The sequence below is a fragment of the Malaclemys terrapin genome, chromosome 14, assembly GCF_027887155.1.
Source record: "Malaclemys terrapin pileata isolate rMalTer1 chromosome 14, rMalTer1.hap1, whole genome shotgun sequence".
Taxonomy (NCBI): Eukaryota; Metazoa; Chordata; order Testudines; family Emydidae; genus Malaclemys; species Malaclemys terrapin.
The window spans coordinates 40,511,522-40,538,756 of NC_071518.1; the positions used below are offsets into that span (position 1 = coordinate 40,511,522).

Below are 27,235 nucleotides of genomic sequence, written 5' to 3' on the forward strand. Positions count from 1 at the left end.
GAACTGGGACCGCAGCGCGGCTGTGAACACTGGGGAGCGGGAGGCGCTGGCCCTGAAGCGGGGAAGGTTCCTGTGGGTTTGTCGAGATGGTTTTACTGCCCGGGTTTGGGGGGATTCCTGCACTGGTGCATGTGAACAGATTATACCCCGAGGTGGGCTTTGTATCTGGCACTGCAGACAGCCTGGCTGGCTGCGCTGGGCCTCGTGGGTCCCTCCATAGCACCGGGAGTGTGAGCGGCAGGGAGCGGGGAGAGAGACGTGTACCAGGCCATGGGTGACCCTGCCCCAGCCGCGCCCTGGGCATCCCCTGGCGTTTGGAGAGCCCAGGCGGTGCCATTGGGAGAGGGCAGCCGGGGGCAGCCTGTGACGCTCAGTGTAGAAGGAGCACAAGCAAGCTCGGCTGTTCCCGTGACCCGGCGGCCCAGCTTCTCCTCAGGCAGCAGCTCCCACCCCAAACACCCACAGCTTGTCAGAGCAGCAGCTGGGCACAACCTCCCTGGGCATCCCCCCACCTTGGGGCGCCCTGGGCATTGCCCCCAGGCCGTCTGTGTGTCGCGCTCACACCAGGCAGCCACCCCCTGCCCCTCCAGGTCAGTCCCTCACCCCAGCTGGGCGGGGCCGTGTCCCTGCCTGGAGAATCACTGCAGGTCTCACCATGGGGGCCAGGGGAACGGACAGCAAGGGCTGGGGGGGGAGATGCCAGCCCTTGTTCTCAGTCCCCACGGGCAGAGAGGAGCCTCTCCTCCCCCAGGCGTTCCCTGAGATCCAGCGGCTGGGCCCAGCACTGCCTAGCTCCGTGCCCAGATGATGCAGCTTCATCGTGCCCAAGCCAGTGCCACCCCAGTCCTGCCTGAGGCTGGGTGGGTGCCCCTGCGACAGACGGAGGGGCTGTTGCCATGCACCTGGGGGTGGAACAGCTGCTGATTTCAGTGGCGTTACCCGAGTGAGAGCAGAACTGGGCCCTTCACAAGGAAGTTCTGGCCTAGCAAGCCGGTCCCGGACTGGCCCAGCCACCCGCTGTTCGGGTCTGGCCCTTTGTTAATTGCTGCCTGGCTCTCATGGGCCTGCTGGGATGGAGGCTTGGTTTTACAGGCCCATTGCTGGGGGCGCTGGGTTTCTTACTAGGAAGCGCTCTCAGCAGGGAGATGCAGGCCCTTGGGGTGGCTAGTGCCACGTGCCACAGAGCGCTCTTCCCTTCTGGTGCACCGGTTCTAATCCTGGCCAAGGAATTAGTGACCAACAGCTGTGCCCTTCTGTGGGTAGTGGGTGATCTCAGCTCTCAGTGCACTTGGCCTGAACTGCCCCCTTGTTGGCCATGTCAGCAGGGAACAGCAAGACCTGAGTGCAGGAGTCCATGTATTTCTTGCAGGAGTTAATGCCCTCCCATCAGGGCATCTACGCCGAACCCTGCGCTTTGCAGGTAGCTATAGGAGAAACTGGAGTCAAAGGTGCAGCGTGGCTGAGTGGCTAGAGCTCTGCACTAGGATTTGGGAGAGCTGGCTTTGGTTCCTGGCTCTGCTGGTGCCTCAGTTTCCCCATGTGTAAAATGATAAGGCTACTGCCCCCCCCCCCTTTGTGAAGTACTTTGAGATCTGCTGATGAAAAGTGCTAGCCATGGGCTGGGTGTTGTTATCATCCCCCTGTCTAATGTGTGGATCCTGTGGTGTAGGCAGCTAGGGCTCTACCATGCCTTTGCTTTCTGTGTCCTGCACCCGGCCGCTGCTGAGAACTGAGCCAGCAGCCATCCGTTCTCAGCGCTGCTGCGGCCTGTTAAAGAGGAGACGCACACACTGCGCTCTCAGACGCACTGGCCGGCATGTAGGAACCATTCTGGTGGCTCCAGGGCCCAGTGGGAAAACTCCAGTTCTGTGAATGGGGGGTCGGATCAGGACCTCTGATCTGGATTGGCAGCCAGTAGGGTCAGCAGCCCCGACTTGCAGTCCACACACGGGTCATTTCCTTGCATTATCACTCTTCACAAGAGGGTGGTATTAAAAATCCTGATGCCCCCTGCGCCGGGTCCTACTCCCCCATCCCTGTGAGGCATTGGACTGTTCCGCTGCCTTGGGAGAACGTGTCCCTTTAAACGGGATGTTTTAAAGGCTGGTGGTGGTGCTGGATTCCCAGACCTGAAGCCGGGTTTGCACTAGACAGAGGTGGAGGCTGCCCGAAGGGCTAGTGGGGCAGGGTGAACAATGGTCTAGTGAGAAACAATTCACTGACATCTTCCTGGGTGTGTGACATTCTGTACCTTGGGGGAGCGTCCTGGAACTCCCGTATTCCTCATCTGTATATAAGCGTGGGCGTACATACAAAGCACGGCTTGTATCTGCCGGAGACATTTCTCTAGCCATAGATGTGTATCATTCGTGCCTGTGAAGTTAGGAGAATTGTGCTTCATCCAGATGCTACCGAATAGGGTTGAGAGTTTAGACTCTGTGCTTATATTTTATTTTATTTTGTTAACCACTCTGACTTTTTGCCTGTCACTTAATATCAATTAAACTCTTCCTTTTACAGTCAATAAATTGGTTGAATTGTTTATCTTTACCAGTGAGTTTGTATGAAGTGTGGGGCAAATCTGCTCAGGGTACAAAGGCTGGTGTATATCCACTTTCCATTGCTGAAATGGGGAACCAATTAATACATTTGCACTGCTTGTCTTGAGCAGGGCAAGATGGTACATTCCTGGGGTACAGTGCGGGGAGCTGGGGGGGATTTGGCTCTGATGCCTTTTTCTGGGTGATTCATGAGCGGCTCTGGGAGCATTCAGGCAATCTAGCTGGGTGTGGGGCTCCACATGTGGTTGTGCTGAGTGATCATGTGCCTGGAGGGGGTTGCTGCTGGTCCCTAGCAAGGCATTGTGAGAGACAGCCCAGGCTAGAGAGAGTTCAGGGGGCACAGTGATCCCACAGTCCCAGGCTGCACCCTGGGGGGATCCCGTCATGTGTATTTTTCTGCATTTTTATTGATAGACACCAGGACCCCTGCTCCTTTGGGGTAGCTCCCCTGCTCCCATGTGGGGTTCCCCCACTGGCACCTTTGCACTCTCCTCTGGACCCCCCCCCACAAGGAAAGACAGAGAATGATTTGGTTAACGTTTGTGCAGCACATTCTAAACGGTGAAGTGCTGGTGTTTGCACTGAGTCCTTGGAAGATGCAGGGGGCAGCCTGGCTGCATGGGGGGCTGGCGGGAGGGTGACCCAAAATGGACAGGTTGGGGGGGGGTGTCAGACCAAACAAAATGTTTCATTTATTTTATGAACTTTTTAAAAGGTTTTTAATTTTTTGTAATAACATTGAAGGAAATTTCATCTAAAAATCATGTTGACGTGGGGGGAAATGTAATGTTTTTGGCGATCTTTGCCGAGGGTTCGGGGCTTTTCCCCTGACTGATTCGGCAAGTTCACCGTGAATTAGCCAATCGGTTCGGTTGACCTGAGGCTGCATTTTTCAGAGGGGAAAAATGTTTCAGATGAAAAAAATTTCCCCTGACCCTACTCACAACTTCATCATATACCCCCCCTCCCTCCCCCGCCGAAATTGAGCTTTCGGCCCTTTCCTGCTTCGAAATAGCCGGCGACGGGGTTAGCTTGGCCGTCCCTGGGGGTATGCCGTGTGTGCGTGGAATCTCTCCCAAAACAGCTTCTCCAAAACGTTCCCGAGGCAGTGAGTGCAGCAGCTGGTGGCAAACACCAGAGGTTTTAAATCCTTCAGTCGTGAGCTCCTGGGGGCTGAGGCCACGTTGTGTGTCTGTACAGCACCTTGCACCACGGCCTGATCCTAGACACCCCCACCCAATGCTAATAATAAACCTCGTCTTTCCCTCCCTCATTTACACTAGCTCCCCAGTCGCCCGCGAGGCTGCCTGGCCAGACAGGCTCTGAATTTCCAGTATAAAACCCAAGCAGAGCCCCTCCCCCACCCCCTCACAGCAGCAGAAAATGGCCCAAGCCCCCTTGCTTTCTTTTACTTTGCAGGGCACTTCACGATCTCCCAGCCGAGGTCTGCTGTGCTCTGGGGCCTTCCCATTCCCTGAGGCCCTGGCCACACGCAGCTCTTTGCAGAGCGGTTCCTTGCCCAGCTGGGACAGCTTAGGGGGCAGGTGAGCAGAGCCCTGGGATGGCAGGCAGGAGTGGGAGCCCTGTCCCAGCGTAGGATGCCAGTGGGAAGTGGTAGGAGAGATGATTGCAGCAGGGAGCAGGTGACAGGCTGAGGAGGGCCCCTGGCTTTTGCTTCCACCACTCCCCATTTTTCTCCTCCTTTTGCCCCACGCCAAGGCGGGTGGCTCCCAGCCGCTCACCCGGGCCAGCCCCGCAGCTAGAGACAGGGACATGCGCAGCAGGAGGGACAGACGGCTTTATTAGAACAGCCCCAGCTCTCAAACAGCGGGAAGAGTTCGTGTCGCCTAGACAGCGCCCCCAGCCGGAGCGCATGCTACACAGGGCGAAGGAACAGGCCTGAACCAAAAAGCCTCTAGGCCTAGGGGAGCTCAGAGCCCTGCTCTGCTAGGTTAGCGGGTCGGTACCGGAGCTAGCCGGCTTCGTTAGCACTGAGCCGTGGTGGGACTGACTGGCAAAGCGAAGGGGTGTGGGGCCGAGAGTGTGGCCACGCTGCACCTGCCTGCCCGGGGAAGGCTGCCCTGGGCAGCCGAGCTGCAGCGGGAGGCGGGATGGCCCTGGCTAGCGACTGGACACCGAGGCCTAGACCCGGCAGCCACATCTGCCTTCTTTGCAGGGCACGTCTCGGCTGTGATTCCTGGGGCCCCGCCCCGCACCCCACAGCCCTGGCAGAGCACTGCCAGCTCTAGGCGGGACAGGCACCCTCTTGCTCTGTGCCACTCAGTTCCCCAGTCCACTCCCGCCAGTGACTCCCGTCTCAGGGCCGCAGCGCTATGGACTGGGGGTAACCACCGGGGGGTGCCCTGCTCCCTCTGGCCCAGCCGGGGGAAGCGAGGGGCTCCCTGCACTGACGTGCCATCACACCCCAGAGGAAGGGGGTGGGGACACAAAGCAGCTGCCCTTGCCCCAGCGGCCACGTGTGAGAGAGGGGCTATTTTACAGGTGCTCGGGGCTGTTCTGTGGACAAGGGGCTGGGATGCACCCCAGAGACCCCCCACCTGGCTCGACCGCGATGGCTCTGGTGGAGTCAGGGCCCCTGAAGCAGCTGTGCGGGTTGATCTGGCCTCCCCACGTCCCCGCTGGAAGGGCAGCCCGGGAATCGCTCTCTCCCTGAGCGCTCGGCAGGTCCTGGTGCCACCTCCGGCGCCCGGCCCTTAGGGAGGGGTGTCAGCGTGGCTGGGATGGGCTGAGCGCCCAGGGGGCTGGAGAGGACCTGGCAGAACAGTGGCAGCGGATTCTTTCTCTCAAGCTGCGTGCGGGCTGGAGGCGACGCCGCGCTCACCACCCAGCAGCTGGAAGCTGTGCGGGCTCAGGGCTCCGGCTGCCACAGGGAGATGTGCTCCTGAGCTGCAAAGGATCACAGCCAGCGTTAGTGCCACCCCGCTAGGGTCGGGCCCGCAGCCCACGGCCGGCCAGCTGGGCCCCATAACCACAAAACCCCCAGATCCACCCCAGCACGTCATGGGAGCCCTAACTCCATGAGCTAACAGCAATAGTAGGCTGTTATCCTTTATATGCACTAGCCCCTAGAGGAGGCACAATGCACACATTACCCCAGATCGGGGGGGTCTCAAACTTCATTGCACCATGACCCCCTTCTGACAACAAAAATTACTACATGACCTCAGGAGGGGGGACTGAAGCCTGAGCCTGCCTGAGCCCCACTGCATCGCCTGGGGGGGCCAAAGCCAAAGCCCCAGGAGGTGGGGGGCAAAGCCGAAGCTCAAGGGCTTCAGACCCAGGCGGGGGACCTATAACCTGAGCCCCACCACCCAGGGCTGGGGCCCTCAGGCTTCGGTCCCGGGTGGGTGGGGCTCAGGCTTTGGCCCCAGGCCCCAGCAAGTCTAAGCCAGCCCTGGCAACCCCATTAAAATGGGGTCCTGACCCACAGTTTGAGAACCGCTGCCCTAGATAAAATGGTAATTGGGCACTATGTAGCTAGCTTAGCTAGCGCACCCAGACTGGGTAATGGGGACAGACCAGGCAGGTGTGTGCCAGCCGGCACCCAGCCACGCTCGCCCTCCTGCGAACCAGCATAGACCTGGGCAACGTGCATCAGTTCCCGTGGCACAGTTCAGATCCAGGAAAGGGCTGTTTTAAAACTTTGAAATGAATTGTTGGTGACTGCGGTGCTGGGCAGCGATCCAGGGGCCTGTTAACCAGACTGGGCACAGGAAGGGCAGCAGCCGTGCAAACTACTTCCATGCTGCCCGGCCACCATGCCTCTTGTAGGGACCAACTCTACGGGTAAGAGGTGGCTCATTCTCTGCCAGGACCACTAACGAGAGTACTGCCCTGGGTTACCCAGGCCTGGAATAGCTGGGGACTACAGGTCAGGGATGAGGGACATCAGCAGATCTGTGGGGGCTGGGAGCCCAGGACAGGGCCTGCATGTTGGGATGGGGGGCATCGGCAGAGCTGTGTGTGGGGAGCCCAAGGCTGGCATTTCGGGCGGAAGGGCATCGGCAGAGGCATATGTGAAGGGAGCCCAGCAGGGGCTGTATGTGAGGGCCGAGGGGCATTGGCAGAGCTGTCTGGGATGCTGCAGGTCAGGGCTAAGGGGCACTAGCACAGCGCACAGGCCTGCCACCCAAGCACTAGCCAGTAGCTGGCTCAATGCCTGCATGCCCCTCCCCACGCAGAGCGGGTTACGGGCGAGGGAGAGGAGAGAAGCTGGGCCACTCACCAAACTGGCAGATGTAGCGGTTTCGCGTCTTGCAGCGCTGGTCATTCCAGTTGAAGGCGGCTGATGCCTGGAGCTCAACACAGTTCCCAAACCTGAGACACAGAGCAGAGGACATCGGTCCAAGGCCCAGAACGGGAGCACGGGGTGCAGGAATCCCAGAGCAGAGAGGACAGCAGTCCCATGCCCGGGAGGGGAGCAGGGGTGCAGGAGACCCAGAGCAGAGAGGGGAGCATTCCCAGCCCCGGGAGGGGAATAGTGGGGGCAGGAGTCCCAGAGCAGAGAACAGCTGTCCCAACCCTGGGAGGGGAATAGTGGGGGCAGGAGTCCCAGAGCAGAGGAGAGCTGTCCCAGGCCCGGAGGGGAGCAGGGGGTGCAGGAGCCTAGGGCAAAGAGAAGTGCGGTCCGAGGTCCGGGAGGGGAGCAGGGGATGCAGGAGTCCCAGAGCAGAGAGAACAGCTGTCCCAAGCCTGGGAGGGGAATAGTGGGGGCAGGAGTCCCAGAGCAGAGGAGAGCAGTCCCAGGCCCAGAGGGGACTATGGGAGCACGTGGTGCAGGAGTCCCCGAGCACAGAGAGTGGTTCCTGTCCCAGAACAGGAGGAGGGGGTGCAGGAGTCCCAGAGCAGAGGAGAGCTGTCCCAGGCCCGGAGGGGAGCAGGGGGTGCAGGAGTCCCAGAGCAGAGGAGAGCTGTCCCAGGCCCGGAGGGGAGCAGGGGGTGCAGGAGTCCCAGAGCAGAGGAGAGCTGTCCCAGGCCCGGAGGGGAGCAGGGGGTGCAGGAGCCTAGGGCAAAGAGAAGTGCGGTCCGAGGTCCGGGAGGGGAGCAGGGGATGCAGGAGTCCCAGAGCAGAGAGAACAGCTGTCCCAACCCTGGGAGGGGAATAGTGGGGGCAGGAGTCCCAGAGCAGAGGAGAGCAGTCCCAGTTCCGGAGGGGACTATGGGAGCACGTGGTGCAGGAATCCCCGAGCATAGAGAGTGGTTCCTGTCCCAGAACAGGAGGAGGGGGTGCAGGAGTCCCAGAGCAGAGGAGAGCTGTCCCAAGCCCGGGAGGGGGAGAGGGGGTGCAGGAGCCTAGGGCAGAGAGAAGCGCGATCCCATGCCCAGGAGGAGAGCACGGGGTGTAGGATCTGGGGGCAAGGACCAGCTCTTTGTTCTGTGTTCGTACAGTGCTTGGCACACTGGGGGCTTGGGCCATGACTGGCGTTTCTAGGTTCTCCTGCACTACAGCGAATAAATATTGACAGGTGCCGCCGGCGGGCTCGGTGCCATCGGGCCTTGGACCAAGCGGGAGTAGCAGCAGCCCCTGCCCTGGTCACTTACCGCTGGCTGTCTGGCTGGCCGAACGCGAAGCTGGTGAAGGAGTGCTGGGCGCCGGTGTCCCAGCGGAACAAATCCTTGGATGTTTTATAGGTCAAACCTGAACGAGAGAGCACAGGGGACGTCCTGGGGCTCCAGTCCACAGGGGCACAGCGGCAGCTGCGCACCACCATAGCGCTGGGCCTGAGTCTCATCACACAAGTCCCCATTGGCTGCATCTCCGCCGAGGAGCAGGGCTGGCCGTCCATGTGAGTCAGCAGCCCCAGCAGCACAGCGACCGCAGGGCCATGAACCGCGAGGGATCTGTGCCCCTGCGGCTGAGCCATGTGTCACGAGCCCCACGCTGCTAGCAGCGATTCTCCATTAGCTCAGGGGACTTTGTTCTGTCCCTGCTGCCATCAGGAAGTTAAGATTGTATCACACTCCCAGCTCTGAACTTGCCTGCACTGCGAAGCCGCACGTGGGCTCTGCCGACTCAAACAGCCGGGGCTGCACGCTCAATGCCTCTAGCAAGCCAAACACCTCGCTGTGCGTGGCAGTCTCTGGGCTAGTTCCAATGCCCTGTGCCCGGCCCCTAGAGAGACAGGGCCCGTCCCCCCTCCCCACCTCGAGCTCCCTCACACTCAGAGGGCGTTGCATTGCCAATACCCCACAGGCCAGCCCCGGGGCCAGCCCCCACGGAGGGCACAGTGTGGCAGCTGTAGCTGGGTGCGGGTTCCCAGCCTCTCACCCGAGCCAAACTCCTGCAGCTGTCCCTGCTGCTCACACACCCTTTCCAATCCCCCCCGCTGAGCCACCATCTCCCAAGGCTGCCAGCGGGTAACTTCGACCCAGTCCCAACAGCGAGGCAGCATGGTTTGGCCCAGTGACTCCAGGCTGAGGTGTCAAGATGTCCTGAGTTCTAATCCCGACTCCCAGGGTGACCCCTGGCAAGTCATGGCCCCGCTGTGCCTTGGTTTCCCCAGTTGTGAAACACAGATACCTCCCTCCTGGGGGGCTGGGGAGGGTTAATGCTAAGTATTATCAGACAGCAGCACTTCCATCAGCAGCCTGAGGGAGAACATCACCCCATGAGCAACTCTGCCCCTCAGAAACAACCGCAACCGAGTTCATTCATTAGCTCCTGTCTGCAGAGCACTTTGAAGACGACAAGCTCTGTGGAGATGCCAGGACTGTGATCACTTAGGGCATGTGATCCGGAAAGCGGGGCTGGATTTTACTGTACCTAGGTGCTGCCCTACAATTGCAGCGAGGACTTTTCAAAGTTGGAAAGACGGGACTCCAGCCTTTGCACACAGCACAGAGCTCTGCGCCCGTCTCGGGATCCCGCCAGGGTGACCTTGCACTCTCTGCCGGCAGCGCTAGGACAGACTGCATGGTCCTCCCTCCGGGCTGGGACCCAGCCTGCAAGGTCTCTGGGGCCGCGATCACCTCCTCCTTGCCTCTGGAAAGTCCTGTCCCAGCCCTGGGGCTCCAGCTGTCCTTCGGCAGCAAAAACTGCAGCCACTCACCGATCCAGAAGTTCCGGGTCTCGAAATCCGGCTCTGTCACCTCATTGGTGGGTTCCAAACGCCCCAGGTAAAAGGCCAGAATGTCCTGCACTTTCTGATTTGTGATCTGGGCCAGCATGGCTCCTTTCTCCTGCAGGGGATCAGACCCACACAGCCCAAATCACGAAATCCATCCAGCCGGCACCACAGGCTAACCCTGCCCTTCAGCCCCAGTTTAGATCCTGCAACCCAGACGGGCCAGTCCCCATATGTGCACTTTCCCCATCCCCACCAAGCTGTATCCCAAATCCATTCCAGGCAGGCAGAGGAGTCCAGTTCCCCAGCGTCTTCTCTTCCACAGGGAATGAAGGGCCTGAAAGCTCCCAGCAGCACTGAGTCTGCTGCGCGGCGTGAACACGTGTGGCCCAGGGGAGCCCAGAGGCTGGCTTGCTTTGTTCTCATGGAACAGACACTCGATAGAGCGACTTGCTCTCCCAGCTAATCGTCACCCCTGTGGGCAGATTAACTCCCAGGGCTCCGAGCCGGCACTCTCTATTGCCTGCACCAGGTGCACAGAAATCGCTCGCGGCACTGGCCTCAGGGATCAAAGCCAAGATCCTGCCTGCAAATGGAGAGAAATTTCCAGCCACAGACGAGGAGCTGGCCTGGGCTGTTCGCTCCCAAACCCCTGCCATGGAAGAGGGCTCAGGCTGCGACACGTGGCAGCCAAACCAGACTGGCCGCTCCCCCTGGGGCGACTCAGGAGTGAAATCGATGGAATGGCCCGCGGGGGCGAGAGCCTGAGGGGTGGGGGAAGGGCTGGCATGATGCGTCTCGCTGTGGGCTGCACCCGGCCGCCCTCGCAGATCTCCCTTCCTGCGGCCCGTCCCCTCGGCTCGCCAATGGTCAGGTGGGACATGCCGCCGCAGGCCAGGGTGGCTCGTGACACCCAGCCCCGCTCCCGGGGCGTGCTGTCCCCCACAGGAAGCCATTAACAAGCCGGCTCGAGGGGGGCTCTTTTAGTTACACTGCAGAGGCTGTTTGAGCCAGAGGCCCCAGGTCCAAGCCCTTCTGCCAGGACCACGGGACCAGCACCGGGATGTACAGAACGTGGGCCAGCTGCCACTCCCACACCACCGCCAGGCCAGCCAGAGCCCAGCCCCGGAGCACTGCCGAGAGTAGGCGCCGCAGGTGACAGCACCCTGCAGCCTCTGATTGGCCCATGCTCCCTATGTAACCGGGGAGGGTGCCCAGCAGGCTGTCTGGCCCGCTGGGACTCCAGACCCCATCCTGCTGCCTGTTCTCCAGTCTCCGACCCAGCTTCGCTCTGACCCTCGCTCGATTCCTCCCATCCCTGCTCGCTGACTAGCGCCCCGTGGCTGGCCTTAGCGTGTGGACACAGCCCGGCCGTGACCAGCAGGCCACGCTGCCTGCACCCTGGTCTCTTTCATCCGCCCAGGGGCATCGTGTAACATTTGCTCACAATTCGCAATTCGGAAACCACCACAGTTTGTATCGTGCCCACCACGTGCTCAGCCCCTGCCATGCAGTGGTTTGAGGAGCCACTGGAGACCGCCTGAGGTCCCGAGTGAATCCAGATCCCTGCGTTCCTTATAAAACGTGGGGCCTTGGGGACTGAAGAGACCGCAGGGCTGGTGGGAAAGAGCGAAGCCCCCTCCCCAGAGCGTGTTAGCACAAGCTCCAGTGCTGTGCAGGTGAAGCCCAACCTGGATTTCATTCCCCTGTCCCCGGACTGAAATATTATCGAATGTGGCTTCCTAAGCAACGCACTAGCTCTGTGTGCATGAGTGAGTGAGGCTGCCCTCTACTGGACGCACCACAGAAAAGGTAAGAGACCTACTACTCCTAGCAGCTCAGGAGCTCTCCTTTAGGTCAAGCCGTTGTGGCCTGTGTTTTGGGACTGGAAGGAGCAGGGTCTAGCCCTGGTTTCTGGCTCTCAATATGAACTGGGTCTGTTGCCTGCAGCACAAGGGCTGATGGGGGTTACCTGGCATTTTATTTTGGCTCCATAGTACGTGTCTGCCTCAGAGGAAACCATGAAGCAGTCCCCGTCTATCCTCAGGTCACAGGTGTGCAAAGGGAACTGAACCTTCGCTGTGAGAGGAGAGAGAGGGAAGGATCAGTCCCTGCTTTAACCCCAGGGACTCTGCCTGCAGGAGAGAAAGTCCGGTCACTCTCACCCGTAACTAGGGCTGCCAACCCTCCAGGACTGGCCTGCAGCCTCCAGGAATTACAGATTAATCTTTAATGAAAGATTCTGTCATGTGATGAAACGTCCAGGAACATGTAACCCGCCCTGTAACTCTCCTCGGCCCAGCAAGCCGGGCATGTAGGACATGGAGCCGGAAGGATTGGGATCATGCACCGCTCTGGTCTCCCCACAGGGCGTCACTCTTACACCAGGCATTACTCCGGCCCAGCAGCCTTTGCATCAGGCAGGTCAGCAACTCTTAGAGGAGCCCGCACTGGTAGTCAGACATTTGGGGGAAGTTTGTTCAGACTCCCCATAAGTGTGGCACCATTCAGCCCCTCCCCTTGGGCAACCAGGGGGGTTCATTTAACAGCAGCACGTATCCCCTGGACTATTTTGTTCAGCTCTGACCCGGCCAGCGATGGGCCAACTAGGCTGAGCAGGTCCAGCCACTGCTGGGGAGCATCACATCTGCAACTTGGTCTCATTTCTAGCCAGCAGCTGGGACCGGGAGGGAGGCAGGAGGCGAGACTGAGCAGCCGTCTCCAGAACAGGGAGGGACGGGCAGAAGAGCAACAAATTACAACCAACCAGCCGCCTTGCAGCACAGCAGGGGGCGCCCCCTCCCCTGGAGTAATTTACATCTTTGCAAAGTGAGGGGCGAACCGGGCACCCCCGCCCCTGAGGGCATTTAACACTCACCCATGCAGCCATGCAAACTGCGACACAAGGTGCTGGCCCAAGCCCGGCAGTGCGCTGATGCCAACCAGACAAGAGCAGCCGGCAGCAAGGCCCCCATCCCTGGAGTAATTCTGTGCTCACCTGGCCATGCACTGGAGAGCACACAGCGCAATCCTGGGCTACTCCCCAACCAGGCCTGCCCCATTCTCGGGTCTGCTCTCCGCGTAGCCCTAGCCCCGTAGGGAACCCATTGGACCCCCTCTGCCCGGGCCAGGGGGACGTCTGCCGGGATCCACGTCTGGCCCTGGCCGCTCTTGGGGCGGGGGCTGATTATAAACAGCTGCTGAAAATGGGGTTGAATTCGGGGGCAAAGCCGTGGCTACAGCTGTACGTACCCGATGCTGACTATGGGCAGGCCCCCCACACCCTGCCAGGCCCGGACTCTGCCCGACACAGTGCAGTGGATTGGGGTGCCACTTGCTCAGCCTGGGATAGAAGAAATCTAAAGAACCGCACAGTGGCACACCTGAGGCCACGACCCAGCTGCCTGGAGTCCTGGGCCCCCGGGGAGCTCGGGGCCCCCAGCAAAGGGGCCGAGTGCTGAAAGCAGTGCAGCCCCCCGTAGTGACCAGCTTGTGAACCAGGGTCAGCAGCCAGCTTGGAGGCCCCATGAGCTGCCGGTGCCCAGCCTGGAATGGCCTCTGGGCGCAGCCTGGGAGGGGAGGAGCCGAGCTGGCTCCCTGTGCCCGTTGGCAGGGAGTGCGGGGCTGCACCAGGCTGGGACTGCAGCTGTCCCTTTCTGGAGGACGTAGGGGGAACCGTGTGTCCCCCCCGCAACCCCCCGCAGCAGCTGGGGCCCACGTGACGGAGCCGGACTCACTGCCGCACTCCGCTCCGCCGTAGCCGATGTCGCAGAGACAGGAACATTCCTCCTCCCGGAACCGCCCGTGGAGACACTGGATGCTGCACTTCACTGCAAGAAAAACGGGCAGTTATTCTGCACCCGGCCTGGTGCTGGCTCCCCCCACCCCCCCCCCGTTCCCTCCCGGCAGCGTCACAGTGGAGCCAGCACAAGCTCGTAAACACCTGGGCAAGCACCACAGACACAACTGCAGGCTCTGCTATGCACACGGGGGCATGATAGTGACACCGCAGGGGGGACACACCCTGCATGGGCCACGCAGGTCTGCACACACAAACACACACCCTGCATGGGCCACACATACCCTGCATGGGTCACGCAGGTCTGCACACACACACACACACACACACTGCATGGGACACACAAACACACACTGCGGGGGGGGGGAACACACATCCTGCATGGGTCACGTGCGCACACACATTTCATGGGACACACACACACTGACAATGTGGTAGCAGAGGATGGTTGGCGGATGCACCCTGTAGACGGTTGGCTGCGAGCGCAGGCGCTTGGCAGTGAGTGGCTGCCAGCGATAAACCAAGGGAATTGAAGGAACCAGCGCAGAAACGACCTAGAACTAGCTCCCTAAAACGGACCTTGCACGTCTGTGCAGGGAGAGAGGGCTGAGCGTTGGGAGGCTCACCCGGGAGCAGCTGACTGCCCGGCTGGTAGAGAGTGACCAGTCCAAGGAGCAAGTTCCAGATTCCAGTGGGGCTTCCAGGGTGCCTGGAGAGCCTGGGAGTAGCAGGGGGGTACGGTTCCCCAGCCAGGAGGGGGACATCTCAACCTGGGTTCCCCGCAGTGGAGGTGAAGAGATGGAAACTGGAGCTGAGAGTGAAGGAGCTGGAGCTGGAGGAGCGGAGGCTAGCAAACTGCTCAGAGCAGCAAAAACATGAACTGGAGTTGGAGGAGAGGCAGGCCAAGAGGACCTGCCGTGGGGTAAGTGGGGAAGGACCCCAAGATGCCTGTTCGGCAGGAACAGATTCCAAAGTGTGCCCTGTGTAATGGGGGAGGGCTATCGATGCCAACCTCCCTGCCTGGGAGAAGGCTGGTGATTTGAACCAGACTGACCCTGCAGACAGGCACAGCTGTCTCACCCCCCGGCTTGATCCCAAGGCCATAGAGGTGTTCAGCCAAATGGACAGTGCAGAGACTGGGGACTATGAAGGTTCAAACAGGCTTTGCTGCATACATTTGAATGGACCCCTGAGGCAGATAGGAAAAGATTCCAGGGTGCACGAGAAACCCTGGGCGTCACGTACAAGGAGGTCACTGTCCTGCTGGGAGAATCTCTCTGCAAGGGGGGAAAGGGTGCGGGGCCACTTCTGCAAAGGACGTGTATAATCTGGTTGGATTGGGGCAGCTGTAGGACATCTGCCCTCAGAAGCCCAAAGCCCTGCAAAGTGCAGGTAACACTGGCAGACTTGAGGTTATGGACAGCAGACGGGGTGGGAAAGAGACCCACGTCGGGGACTTGGAGCGGGCGTCACCCAGAGACCTCTCAGAGGTGAGACTTCAGGAAGCGCAATGCAGGGGTGCCCACGAATGCTGGAGCAGGTAGACCCCCTCCAGGGACCTGCGGGACCTGAGATGTCATTATTGTGGGCAAAACAATGCAAGGTGGTGTCATGCCCAAAGACACAGGAAATTTTTGCCCAAGAGACCCCTTGGAGGTTTAGAAGGTGAAGGGAAGACAGCCGGTAATGCAGGCTTGGAGAGGGAGCTGTGTGCCGATCTCTTCAGAGGAAGCAGTCCCCCAACCAGCTCCTGGGGCAGAGCTGGCCAGGGAGGAGTGGCAGATGGGCTTCCCCTCCAACCAAGCCCAGCAGATACATCTGCTTGTACCCCCTGGGCTCAGGACCCTCTGATCCCCAGGGGGAGCAGCAGGTGGGGGTCAATGGGGAGACATTCACGGAGTGGAGAGATTCTGGGACAGAGACTCTTGTGGGTGTGGTACAACCTCACCAGCTGCTGAGGGGCCATGTAACTTGGGGGAAAGCTCCCCAACGGCAGCCATTCACCTCCTGTGCAGACAGAGACACAGGGAGGATGGGGGGGGACTGGTAGCCGGGGTCCTTCAGCACATCAGCTTTGACATTCTCTTGGGAAGTGACTGTGTCTCTTTAAGACAGGATCCAAACCCCGTGCCAGTAACAGCCAAAGATCTGAACCCAGAGGGCGGAAGGTGGAGAGGGCAGGAGCCAGGGAGCATGTGAATGGCCCCGGCGGGGAGGAGGGGATGTCCCCCCAGCTAGTAGCACAAGAGATGATCTCCAAGGCTCGAGTCTGCAGCCAGATCCCTGGAGCTGAGTGGGACATCGGCCCTGCACTGAGGGGAGGTGGATCAAGCTGGCTTTGATGCGGCAGCGAAAGCAGTGGGCTCGCTCCCTGCCCTCACTGGGACACGGGCGCTGGGGGTGGTCGGACCCCCAGTTAAGATCCTGTAGTGAGGACACATCTGAATGGGGCCCCAAAGAGGTTGGGGTGCAGGATCAGCTCCCTGCAGAGGTGCTGATGGGGGATGGGCTGAAGAACTGACCAGACGGTGCCCTGGTCCTTGCCTGCGGCTGAGGTCAGGGAGGGGCACCGGCAATCCAGCCAGCAGGGGTGCGTGGAACCTCCAATGGGAGAAAGGGAGTTGCCAGGGCCAGGGCTTAACAGGGCTGAGACCAAGGGGGAAACTAAGGCACAGCAATGAGGGCTGGGCCCTGAACCCAGCAGCTGAATTCCAGACCTAGCCGCAGAAGGATCCCGCCTGGAAGAAGCGGGTGTTGCAAGATCCTGGGGAAGGATCACAGGGAGGGATCCAGGTGAGAGAAGGGACCCGGTACCAGGAAAGGGCTCTCCGAGGGAAAACTGACCCTTGGGGGATCAGAGGGCGGCTGGTGGTCCCTCAGAAGTACCACCGGGGGGATGTCCCTTCTTCTAAATATCAGGGGGGTCAGCGCACCCGGAGAGAGCTGCTGCAGAACGTTTAGTGCCCCGGAAATTCCCAGGGGTCCACCCTTTTGAGCTGGTGCAGGGGAGGAGAGGGAGGGGACCCCTGGAGTTGATAAGAAACAAACGGGGACTCATGGTGGATTCTGAACCATGGTTCTGGAGAAAGCTCCCTGAGCTCATGGCCTTGGCCAGGAAGAATCTAGCCCGGGAACAGTAAAAGGGCTGGTACGACAAAGTGCCTGATCGGGGACTGGAAGAGGGGTCTCGGCTCAGTGCGAAGAGCCTGGGGAGAGCCCTGGGAAATCAGCAACCAGCTGACGGAGGTGAGTCATGTGCTAGAGCTGCCCAGTTGGGCAATTGTACCACCTTGACATAATGAAGCTGTACTTTGACAGGGAGTCTGTCGGTGCGGCTGTGTGCATGGGCAGGGGAAGGGGAAGGGGAGCCAGGAGCCGACGTTCTGCTGGAATAACTTCCCCTCTCTGACCAGCTAACCCCTGCCTGCCGGCAGAGATCAGAGGGGCTGCGTTGGTCCCCGCAGCCGGGCCTGGGCTCACTAAGCTAGCTGTCCATGGGGGGACAGGAGGTGTCTCCCGTTCACAGTCACGGGGGGAAAAGCCCGGGATCCAGAAAGAGAGATCAGTGACAAGCTGGCTTTAGGGGTGATCCAGCCCCCTCCAGCCCAGGGCCTCCCACGTGGGATTTTTGTAGTGTGTTACAATGAATAGTGTGTGCGTGCCTCAGTTTCCCTGTGTGCTACATGTTTAACAAGATGGAGGGAGAGGGTTTGTTGTTGCAGAGGACCAGATGTGACCTCGCCTAGCAGCCAGGACGCCCGGACAACGGCGTGGAGATGGGGTACCCTAGTGACCGGTGACCTGGTGACCAAGAGACTCAGCCCAGCGTGGAAGGCAGCTGGTTCTGGCCAGTGGGAGGACAAAGGGCTGAGGAGAGAGGACCCCGGTGACCTGACCAACCAGTTCCAGCCAGAGGGGAACAAAGGATGGAGGAGAGAGAGCCCCAATGACCTGTTTACCTGGGACAGAAGACAAAGGACAGGGGAGGAGTTGTTGGGGGAGATGATATCGGATGGTTGGCTGGAAGGAGGGGGCTGCTGGACTGGGGAGAGAGAGCAGCCAGAGCCCCCCTGGATGCAGGGGAGACCTAGATGTGCTGTGCTGAGGGAGGCCAGGCCTGAGGCCCTGAGAGTTTCCTGTGCTGGGCTCAGACACTGAATAAACCCTCCTGTTTTACGCTGGCTGAGAGTCACTCCGGTGCCCTCTGGCTGTGGAGGCCCCGGGGGTCCAGAGCGAGGGGACTCCCTGAGGGGGCCCACGGTGAGAGACAGGCGTGCTGAAGGCTCAGAGAGATGCGGCTCCAGGAGGTGGAGTTGTTTAACCCCCGAGAGAGAGTGGACCCCCGAGAAGGGCTGTCGCTCTGAAGGGGGTTCCTCCCAGGGGCGGGGGGTCTCGGAGCCCAGGCTCCAGCCCGAGAGAGAACGGCTACACTGCTGTTTTATCCCCCCAGCCCAATGAGCTGACCCGGGCTCTGAGACTTGCTGCCGTGGGTTTTGTACGGTGGCAGAGACGTACCCAGGGAGCAGGAAGGGACTGGGCTAGATAAGCCAGTTCCACGATTCCTGGGACTCCTCAGGTCTGATTTCCGCTGTTCTCAAGGGTCCCTGCAGAAATCCTCAGGCTGAGAGAACCTGGGGGACTGGCCCCTTTAAGAGGGAGCTGGTAAACCTGTGAGTGGTCAGCGGCCTCCCAGCTGGGCTAGAGAGAGGGTACCTGGGCCCTAGCAAGGAGAAACTGAGGCAGCTGGTTGGCTGGGAAGGGCGGGGGGAACTGCCTGATGGCAGAAGCAGCAGAGAGATGCCGGAGGGAGAAGCTGCAGGAGAGCAGGAACTGGGAGCTGCTGGCGATGAGGGCTGGGGAGGCTGGGGAGGTCTGGCTCGAGCTGCAGGAAAGCTTGTGGCCCCTATGAAGAAGTAAGCCGGGCCCACAAGGAGGAGGAGCCCAGGAGCAGGGGTAGGGCTCTGCGGGGAGCCCTCCAGCAGAAGAGCGAGTGGGGGCTGCAGGAGGCGGTCAGGAGCCCAGGGCTGGTCCTGGAGGGAGGTTCCCTGGGCAGGGGTAGGACTGACAGGCAGGGAGGCCTGGAGGAGCCTCTCCCGGGAACACCGATGTGGGGCTGCAGGAGAGATGTGGGGCCCTGGAACGGGAGCTAAGGAACTGGGGCAGGGGGTTAGTGACTGTCGGGTGGGCGACCTTGGACAGCGACCCCTGACCGGGAGTGAAGGCTGCTGCGCGATAGCCTCGGCTGGCGCTGGGGTTGGGGAGGGCCTGTGTGTACCACGAGGGATCTGTGGAGTGGCTCCGTATATGAATTAAAGGGGCTCAGTTTGCTGCTGAGAGACACAATATTTCTTTGCATGGCTGGATGAAGGGGAAACTGAGGCGAGACTGTAGCGGGTTCTTGGGCTATCAAAGGGTGAGGAGGCTAATTAGGCTTTTGGGTGGGGCAGGAGTGTCTCCCTTCACCACATCAGGCTGCTCCGCTGGCCCCATGCAGGTTCCTGCCCCACTCTCCCTGCAAGACGGAAATAAGCCCTACAAGGATGTTGTTGCAGTTCTCAAAGCAAAGCCAGTGTTAGCTACCCCCAGGCAACCCTCAGGGGACGGTAAAGTTAGAAGAAACAAAAACAGTGGGAAGGAGCAAAATGCACAGATAGGTCAGGCGAACGCCTGTAACTGCCCCTGGAGAGTCTCCAGCCTCTGCTCGCCAGTGCTGCTCATCCCATCCCTGCCACCTCATCCTGAAAATGCTTCTGCTGCGCAGCCCCACGCAGCCCCCAGCGCCAGCCCCACTAGCCCCCGGGCGCCAGCCCCACGCAGACCCCGGGCGCCAGCCCCACGCAGACCCCGGGCGCCAGCCCCACTAGCCCCCAGCCCCACTAGCCCCCGGGCGCCAGCCCCACGCAGCCCCCAGCGCCAGCCCCACGCAGCCCCCGGGCGCCAGCCCCACTAGCCCCCAGCCCCACGCAACCCCCGGGCGCCAGCCCCACGCAGCCTCCGGGCGCCAGCCCCACTAGCCCCCAGGCGCCAGCCCCACGCAGCCCCACAGCACTCCACACACAAGACTGTAATGCAACACAACAACCATGCAACACAGGCGTCTCACCCGTGGCGCCGATGGCAAGAGGCATCCCTGTGCACCCTGCACACACCCATGCCAGCCGGCTCTCACCTTGGCAGTAGCGGCCCGTGTACCCCGGCAGGCAGTCGCAGTGGCAGGTGCTCATGTTCAACCGCCCGTCGTTCCTGCAGCTCATCCGACAGGGGTTCCTGGGGACCTCTGATCAAACAAAACGCACAAGGTGGCTGTAAGATGGCAGGTGCCCAGCTGTGCCAGCCAGTGCCCAGGGCCCCACTGTGCCAGCAGGGCAGGGGGACTAGCATAATCTAAGTTCAAGTGAAGGTACCGGGCGGGGGGGAGCCGGCACTCACCACACAGCCCCCCGCTGTGATCCCACGACTTGAAGCATCCGGAGCATCCTGAGGTGCAGAGTGAACACCAGGCTCCTTTCTTGTAAGGGATGATCGTCTTCCCGTTCATCTCCCAGTTCCCCCTGGGGGCAGAACAGACAGGCATGGAGCCGCAGGGCCAGGGGCCCCAGGGACACTCGCAGGTAGGTCCCGGGGCTCTGTGCCTTTCCAGCCCAGCCCAGGGGCCATGTGGGTTGTCCCCAGGCAGCTATGATGTGCAAGGGCCCACATCACACTCGGAGGTTTGGCCACAACTCCCCACCTCCTCTGCTCCACCGCTGGAGCTGGGCGACCAGCCTGTGAGCTGCACAGGCTGCAATCGGCCCCTAATGCTTAATAGAAGGGAGAACAGCATCTTCTGCCTAGGCAAGGCTGGCCAGCTGATTAGCCCCACCCACTTTTGCTCCCAAGCCCCACCTCCTTTAATTATACGCCACACCCACCATCCTCTTCCCTGGGACCAAGTCTTACCTTCTTTCATTGTAAGCCCAACCACCTTTTACTTCCTGTGGGCCAAGCCCCACCTACTATTATTTTAAGCCCCACCTATTTTCTACTTCCATTGACAGACCCTTCCGCCCACCTTCTACTTCTGTAGGGTCAAGCTCCGCCTACTATCATAAGCCCCACCCACTCTCTGCTTCCATCGACAAACCCACCCACCTCTTTCATTGTAAATCCCACCCCTGGGGCCAAGGTCCTCCCACTTCCTGGTGCGAAGGTTGCAGATCTCTCAAGACATCCAGATAGACTTATGTGTAGTGCTGGGGAGGAGCCAGTGGTCAAAGGTACCAGTGACATAGGGAAGGATAGGAGAGAGGTCCTAGAGGCCAAATTTAGGCTGCTAGGGAAGAGATTAAAGTCCAGGACCTCCATGGTGGCATTCTCTGACATGCTTCCAGTTCCATGCGCAGGGCCGGTTAGGGAGGCAGAACTGCAGGGTCTCAATGCGTGGATGAGACGATAGTGTAGGGAGGAGGGGGTTCGATTTATTAGGAACTGGGGAAACTTTTGGGAAAGGGGGAGCCTGTACAGGAAGGGTGGGCTCCACCGAAACCAACATGGAACCAGATTGCTGGCACTTAACATTAAAAAGGCCATAGAGCAGTTTTTAAACTAAGGGCTGGGGGGAAGCCGACGGGTGCGGAGGAGCACGTGGTTCGGTCAGAGACATCCCATAGGGGAGGATCTACTAATGGAGAGTCTCCATGTCCTAGTAAGGAGGAGAGGATGGAAGATGATAAATAGGGGAAGGATCTGATGAGAAAGTCAAATGAAAAAAATTCCCATTCAACTACATCACGTAATGGCAGACAGCTAAGAAGGAACACATTTTTAAAGTGCTCATATACAAATGCTAGAAGTCTAAATACTAAGATGGGTGAACTAGAGTGTCTCGTATTAAATGAGGATATTGATATAATAGGCATCACAGAACCTGGTGGAATGAGGATAATCAATGGGACACAGTAATACCAGGATAGAAAATATATCAAAAGGATAAAACAGGTTGTGCTGGGAGTGGCACTAGATGTGAAAGAAAGCGTAGAGTCAAATGAAGTAAAAATCTTAAATGAACCAAACTGTTCCATAGAATCTCTATGGATAGTAATTCCATGCTCTAATAATGAGAATATACCAGTAGGGATATACTCCCGACCACCTGACATGGCCCTGCTGTATCACAATATTCATAAATGATTTGGGAAAAGGGGTAAATAGTGAGGTGGCAAAATGTGCAGATGATACAAAACTACTCACAATAGTTAAGTCCTAGGCAGACTGTGAAGAGCTACAAAAGGATCTCATGAAACTGGGTGACCAGGCAACAAAATGGCAGATGAAATTCAATGTTGATAAATGCAAAGTGATGCACATTGGAAAACATAATCCCAACTATACATATAAAATGACGGGGTCACTCAAGAAAGAGACGTTGGAGTCATTGTGGATAGTTCTCTGAAAACATCCACTCAATGTGCAGCGGCAGTCAAAAAAGTGAACAGGACGTTGGGAATCATTAGGAAAAGGAGAGATAATAAGGCAGAAAATATCATTTTGCTGCTATATAAATCCATGGTACACCCATATCTTGAATACTGCGCGCAGATGTGGTTGCCCCACCTCAAAAAAGATATATTGGAATTGGAAAAGGTTCAGAAAAGGGCAACAAAAATGATTAGGGGTATGGAATGGCTTCTGTATGAAGAGAGATTAATACGACTGGGACTTTTCAGCTTGGAAAAGAGACGACTAAGGGGGGATATGATAGAGGGCTATAAAATCATGACAGGTGCGGAGAAAGTAACTAAGGAAGTGTTAGGTTTCAGAGTGGTAGCCGTGTTAGTCTGTATCAGCAAAAACAACGAGGAGTCCTTTAACAGAGGGGTAGTCGTGTTAGTCTGGATCTGTAAAAAGCGACAGAGTCCTGTGGTACCTTATAGACTAACAGACGTATTGGAGCAGGAGCTTTCGTGGGTGAATTCATTCATCTGACGAAGTGGGGATTCACCCACGAAAGCTTCTGCCCAAATACATTTGTTAGTCTCTAAGGTGCCACAAGCAGGGCCGGCTCTGGCTTTTTGGCCGCCCCAAGCAAAAAAACAAACAAAAAAAACCCGGGGCGGCCAGAACAGCAAAGCAAAAAACAAAAAACCTGCGGCGCGGCCGGAGCGCGGGTACAGGGGGACCGGCTGGGGGAGGGGAGGGGGAGGGAGCAGGCGGGAGAGAGAGAGAAGGGGGCGGCCAGGGCTACAGCAGGGGCGCTGCCACGCGGCCCCTCCCGCTGCGCCGCCTCCTGCCGCCTGCCGTGATGGCTCCGCTCTGGTCGGCGGGGAGGGAAGGAAGAGGACTGCCCTGCAGGGCGCTCTGGTTCTCCGCGCCGCCGCCCCCTACAGGGCAGCCGGAGCAGAACAAGAACAACAACAACAACAAAAAAGCGGCCGTGCCGCCCTAGGATTGGCGGAACGCCGCCTCGAACAATCTGCCGCCCCAAGCACCAGCTTGCTCAGCTGTGCCTGGAGCCGGCCCTGGCCACAAGGACTCCTCGTTGTTTTTAAGGAAGTGTTATTTACTCCCTCTCATAACCCAAGAACTAGGGGCCATCAAATGAAATTACTAGGCAGTAGGTTTAAAACAAACAAAAGGAAGTATTTTTTCACACAACGCATAGTCAACCTGTGGAACTCTTTGCCAGAGGATGTTGTGAAGGCCAAGATTATAACAGGGTTAAAAAAAAACCTAGATAAATTCATGGGGGGTGGATCCATCAATGGCTATTAGCCAGGATGGACAGGGGTGGTGTCCCTAGCCTGTTTGCCAGAAGGTGGGAATGGGCGACGGGATGAATCACTTGATGATTACCTGTTCTGTTCACTCCCTCTGGGGCACCTGGCATTGGCCACTGTCGGCAGACAGGATACTGGGCTAGATGGACCTTTGGTCTGACCCAGTATGGCCGCTCTTATGTTCCATTACAAGCCCCACCCACCAAGTTTCTCTGGCATTGACAGACCCGTTCACCCATGCCTGCAGCCGGGGGTGGGGTGGAGGACGTGGGGTGTGGGTGTGTGTGTGGGGGTGTGGTGTGGGCTCACTGGGGCTGCCGGGGGAGATGAGGGGTGTGAGCACATGGCTCAGGTGCCTGCCAGGCAGGAAGGGCGGTAGGCCCCGGACAGGCTGCCTGTGTGCACACCGAGAGGCCTTACCCCGGGGAGTAGGCGCAGACGAAAGCCTCTCTCCTCTCCTGGCCCTCGATCCAGGCGTGCTTCCCGCAGCCCAGCCTGCTGGAGGTGGCCCAGACCAGCTGCAAGAGAGACATGGTGCAGGCCTCAGCGCGCCTGCCCAGCCTACACCCTCCCCACGGCTGCAGGCGCAGTGCCAGCTGTGTGGGGGTTGCCAGCTGTCGGGGGGTGGCTGTAGGGCCGGCGATTGCTGCCCACCGGGTCACACTGCGAAGGGCTGGGAAAGGCCTATGGGGATATCCCCCCCGCCCTCCCCCCACTATTGAACTGGCAGGCCAAAGAGTCTCAGCCCAATGCTCTGCAGGGAGCCGAGATAGCCAGTGTGAACAATCGCCTGGGGATGGGGTGGGGGATATTTGGTGCCTGTCTAAGAGGAAGCCCTGAATATCAGGACCTCTGGTCACACTACCCGCATACCATGACCTGCTTGGATCCACAGCTCGTTCCACAGAGCACTGAGCTCCCCTCCCTTTAGGGTTGCCAACCCTCTGGGATTGTCCAGGAATTAAAGATGAATCTTAAATTAAAGATTATGTCATGTGATGAAATCTCCAGGAATTCGTCCAACCAAAGTTGGCAACCCTAGCTCCCCCCCCCCCCCGCCCCCCGGCCTGGGAAAGCCCTGCCTGTGCCCTGGCTGAGGAGGGGCGGGGCATTCTCAGGTATGGCCCAGCCTCTCCCCAGTCCCTGCAGGGGCAGGGTGTGATGGGGCTGGCTCAGCTCTGGGCCCAGCCATCCCATACTAGCAGTCCTAGCCCCGGCTGCTCACCAGATGATCGTCCCCCCTCCCCCCGCCCTGCCCTGCCCTGAGGGACGATGTGGGCATATGCGGGGTCCAGGCCTCCCACAGGGCCTCGCCCGCATGAGCAGGGCTGGAGCCCTCTTTGTCAGGCCCAGCATTACCAGCACTACGCCCTGTCCCTGGCCACCTGACTGAGCAGCCAGGCCCTTCGGGCCCTGCTGGCTTTCCCTGACGGAGGACAGCAGGCGGTGATGGGGACGAGGCAATGACCAACAGGCTTAGGTGCATTTTCATGGCCCTGACAGCCACGGGGCTGGATCCTGGGCAGGGATGAACCCCGGCGCCCAGCAGGGGCTCGCCACACACAGCTCTGCCAATGTGCCTCCACCCTGACCTGCAGGCCACCTGCTCTTCCAGCCCTGGGCTACCTGGAGCACCCAGTCACGTGGTGGAGGTTCTGTGATACACAGGGAACCGTTCTCGCTGTACCAAACTCTGTTCTCCTGCTGGTGCCTGGCGCCCCTGGGAGGAGACAGCGCCGGGTCCCTCGCTGGCTTACCTGGGTGTAGTGGCTACAGGTGGCGTTCTCCAGGCACTGTGCTGCGTGATAGTCGTAGCTCCGTCCCTCGCTGAACCACAGCTCCACCACGGCAGCAAAGCTGGCCGCCCCGGCGGGGAGCAGCTGGGCATTCCAGCCCACATGCTGGGTGCGGTGCGGAGGGCGGGGCAGGGCCCCCGCCAGGCAGCTGGCTGCTCGCTCTTGGGCCAGCTGGGCCAGCTTCTCGCTCCAGTCCTATCAGCGTGGAAAGTGAGCGTTAGCAGGCAGAGCCTCCGGGGGGGCCTGGCCAGCACGGCCTCCGCAGGGGCCTCGGGCGCTGGGTCCATTGTAATAACGATAGGGGCAGTGGGCTGCAGCCCTTCCCATCCCCTTGGGGACAACCCCCGGGCAGCTGGTGAAAGCAGACGGCCCAGATCTCTGCCCCCCTCCCGTCACCACCTGGGCCTCGGATCTGCTGCGCTGTTCCAGCCACGAACTGCTCCCCACAGCTGGCGGGAGCTGCAGTTCACATCCCCTCTGCTGACCAGGCCCTCAGTGGCTCAGGCCATGCCCCTTTCCAATCCGCTTGCCTCAGTCCATGCCACGAGGGGCTGCAGCAGGAGGCACAGAGCACCATGGCTCTTCGACACCAAGGCCGGGCCCTTGCCCTCCTGAGACCGCCCGCGGTAGTCACTGAGCAGCAGGTTCTCCGCAGGCCTCGTGCTCACCAGCACTGCTGTGCCCCTGCGATTGCCGATGGCTCTGAGCTAGGGTTACCATATTTTAAGTGTCCAAAAAGAGGACACTCCAGGGGCCCCGCCCCAACTCCGCCCCCTCCCCTGGACGCTTCGCCCCCTGCCCCTCCCCCTTCCCTGCTTCCCGCGAACATTTGATTCACGGGAAGCCTGAAGCAGCAGGCAAGCTGGGGCGGGGGGGCGCGGCCCAGTCCGGCCGAGCGGCTCAGGCCAAGAGGCTCTGGCCCCGGTGTCTCCCGCCCGGCTTGGCTTAGGCCCTGGGGCGCCGGCCCCCGGCCGAGCACCACCGGCCCCGGCCCCTGGCCGAGCACCACCGGCCCCGGCCCGGCCCCGCACCGCCGGCTCCACGCCGCCAGCCCCGGCCCTGGGCCCCGGCCCCCGGCCGAGCACTCCCACCCCGGCCCCCGGCCCAAGCACCACCGCCCCCGGCTCCGCACTGCTGGCCCCAGCCCGGCCCCCGGCCGAACACCGCTGGCCCGGCTCCCGGCCGAGCACCACTGGTCCCTCCCTCCCTATTTTCCTGGACATGTCAGGCTTTTTGGGATTTCCTCCCGGATGGGGATTTGAGGCCCCAAAAGCCGGACATGTCCGGGAAAATCCGGACATATGGTAACCCTATCTGAGCACCGGGGGCGGGCAGGAGCTCGGGGCCAGCGCTCAGCAGGTGCCAAGCAGCTGAGCTCCAACTGAGGCCTGCTGAGGATCCGACCCTCTGTGCCCACTCGATGGGCAGGGGGACACAGCAGGGCCAGGACATGCATGTGGCGGCTTTCCTGGGGCAGGGGCGGCGTCTAGCCCTGGCATCGTGAGTTCAGTGTCCAACCCCTCAAAGCGGGCTGGATCCAGCGGCCCCCGCCTGCGTGGGAGGAGGAGGATGGCACGCAGGGGTGGGAGGAAGACCAGGCAGTTGTTTGTTCCCAGGCAGAAAAACATCTTGTTCTAGACAGTTAAAATTGCAATTTCCATAGCTCTCAGGGCAGCCGAAGGGAGGAGGAAATGACAGAGCCTCTCACAGGCCAGGAGCCAAGCGCCACACGTGGGAGCTGCGCTGAGTCACCCTCCCTCACCGCTGCCAGCAGACATGCCAGGCTCCCAGCCCCGGGACAGGGACTGACACATGGGGAGCCCACGGGGTCCTTCCACCTGACCCCGTGGGTGGGGGATGGGGTAAAAGGCCCTGCTGGGACGCTTTCCCCCTCCTCAGCCCCAGAGATGGGTGTGGGCGGGGGCTTGGTGGAACGCCCTCGAGGACGAGGGTGGCAAGCAGGGGAGTTCTTCAGGGACGGAGGGCAGGGCAGCCCTAGCGCACTGGGGAGACACAGCATCGGGAGTTAACCGCGCCTGCTCAGGACAGCTCTGGCCCTTTGAGCCCTCCGCGGGCACAGTGCTTGTCAGTGGAGGTTGCCATGCAGAGCCGCAGGGGTTTTAAAGGGCCAGCCGTGGCGCTGGGAAGGCATGGTTCCCTGACACTCTTGCCCATCCCTAGGGGCTGGCAATGCTAAGAATCACCCAGCTGCGCGTTAGCTTCCTGGTTCGTGCATCCT

General features: G+C 60.0%; 1 protein-coding gene across 1 annotated transcript in view; it reads right to left on the bottom strand.

Annotated features, from left to right (window-relative positions):
• Positions 1–4,344: 4,344 nt before the first annotated feature.
• The window catches only part of CLEC18C (C-type lectin domain family 18 member C), a 29,936-nt gene continuing 7,045 nt past the window's right edge, over positions 4,345–27,235 (bottom strand). The window contains exons 3-12 of the mRNA XM_054049298.1: positions 24,958–25,191; positions 23,621–23,718; positions 19,875–19,996; positions 19,615–19,722; positions 13,384–13,476; positions 11,619–11,725; positions 9,632–9,761; positions 8,124–8,220; positions 6,808–6,899; positions 4,345–5,468 (exon numbers count right to left, since the gene is read on the bottom strand). Coding sequence (XP_053905273.1) covers positions 5,431–5,468; positions 6,808–6,899; positions 8,124–8,220; positions 9,632–9,761; positions 11,619–11,725; positions 13,384–13,476; positions 19,615–19,722; positions 19,875–19,996; positions 23,621–23,718; positions 24,958–25,191 — 1,119 coding nt within the window. The 3' untranslated portion in view covers positions 4,345–5,430. The remainder of the gene's footprint in view (positions 5,469–6,807; positions 6,900–8,123; positions 8,221–9,631; positions 9,762–11,618; positions 11,726–13,383; positions 13,477–19,614; positions 19,723–19,874; positions 19,997–23,620; positions 23,719–24,957; positions 25,192–27,235) is intronic.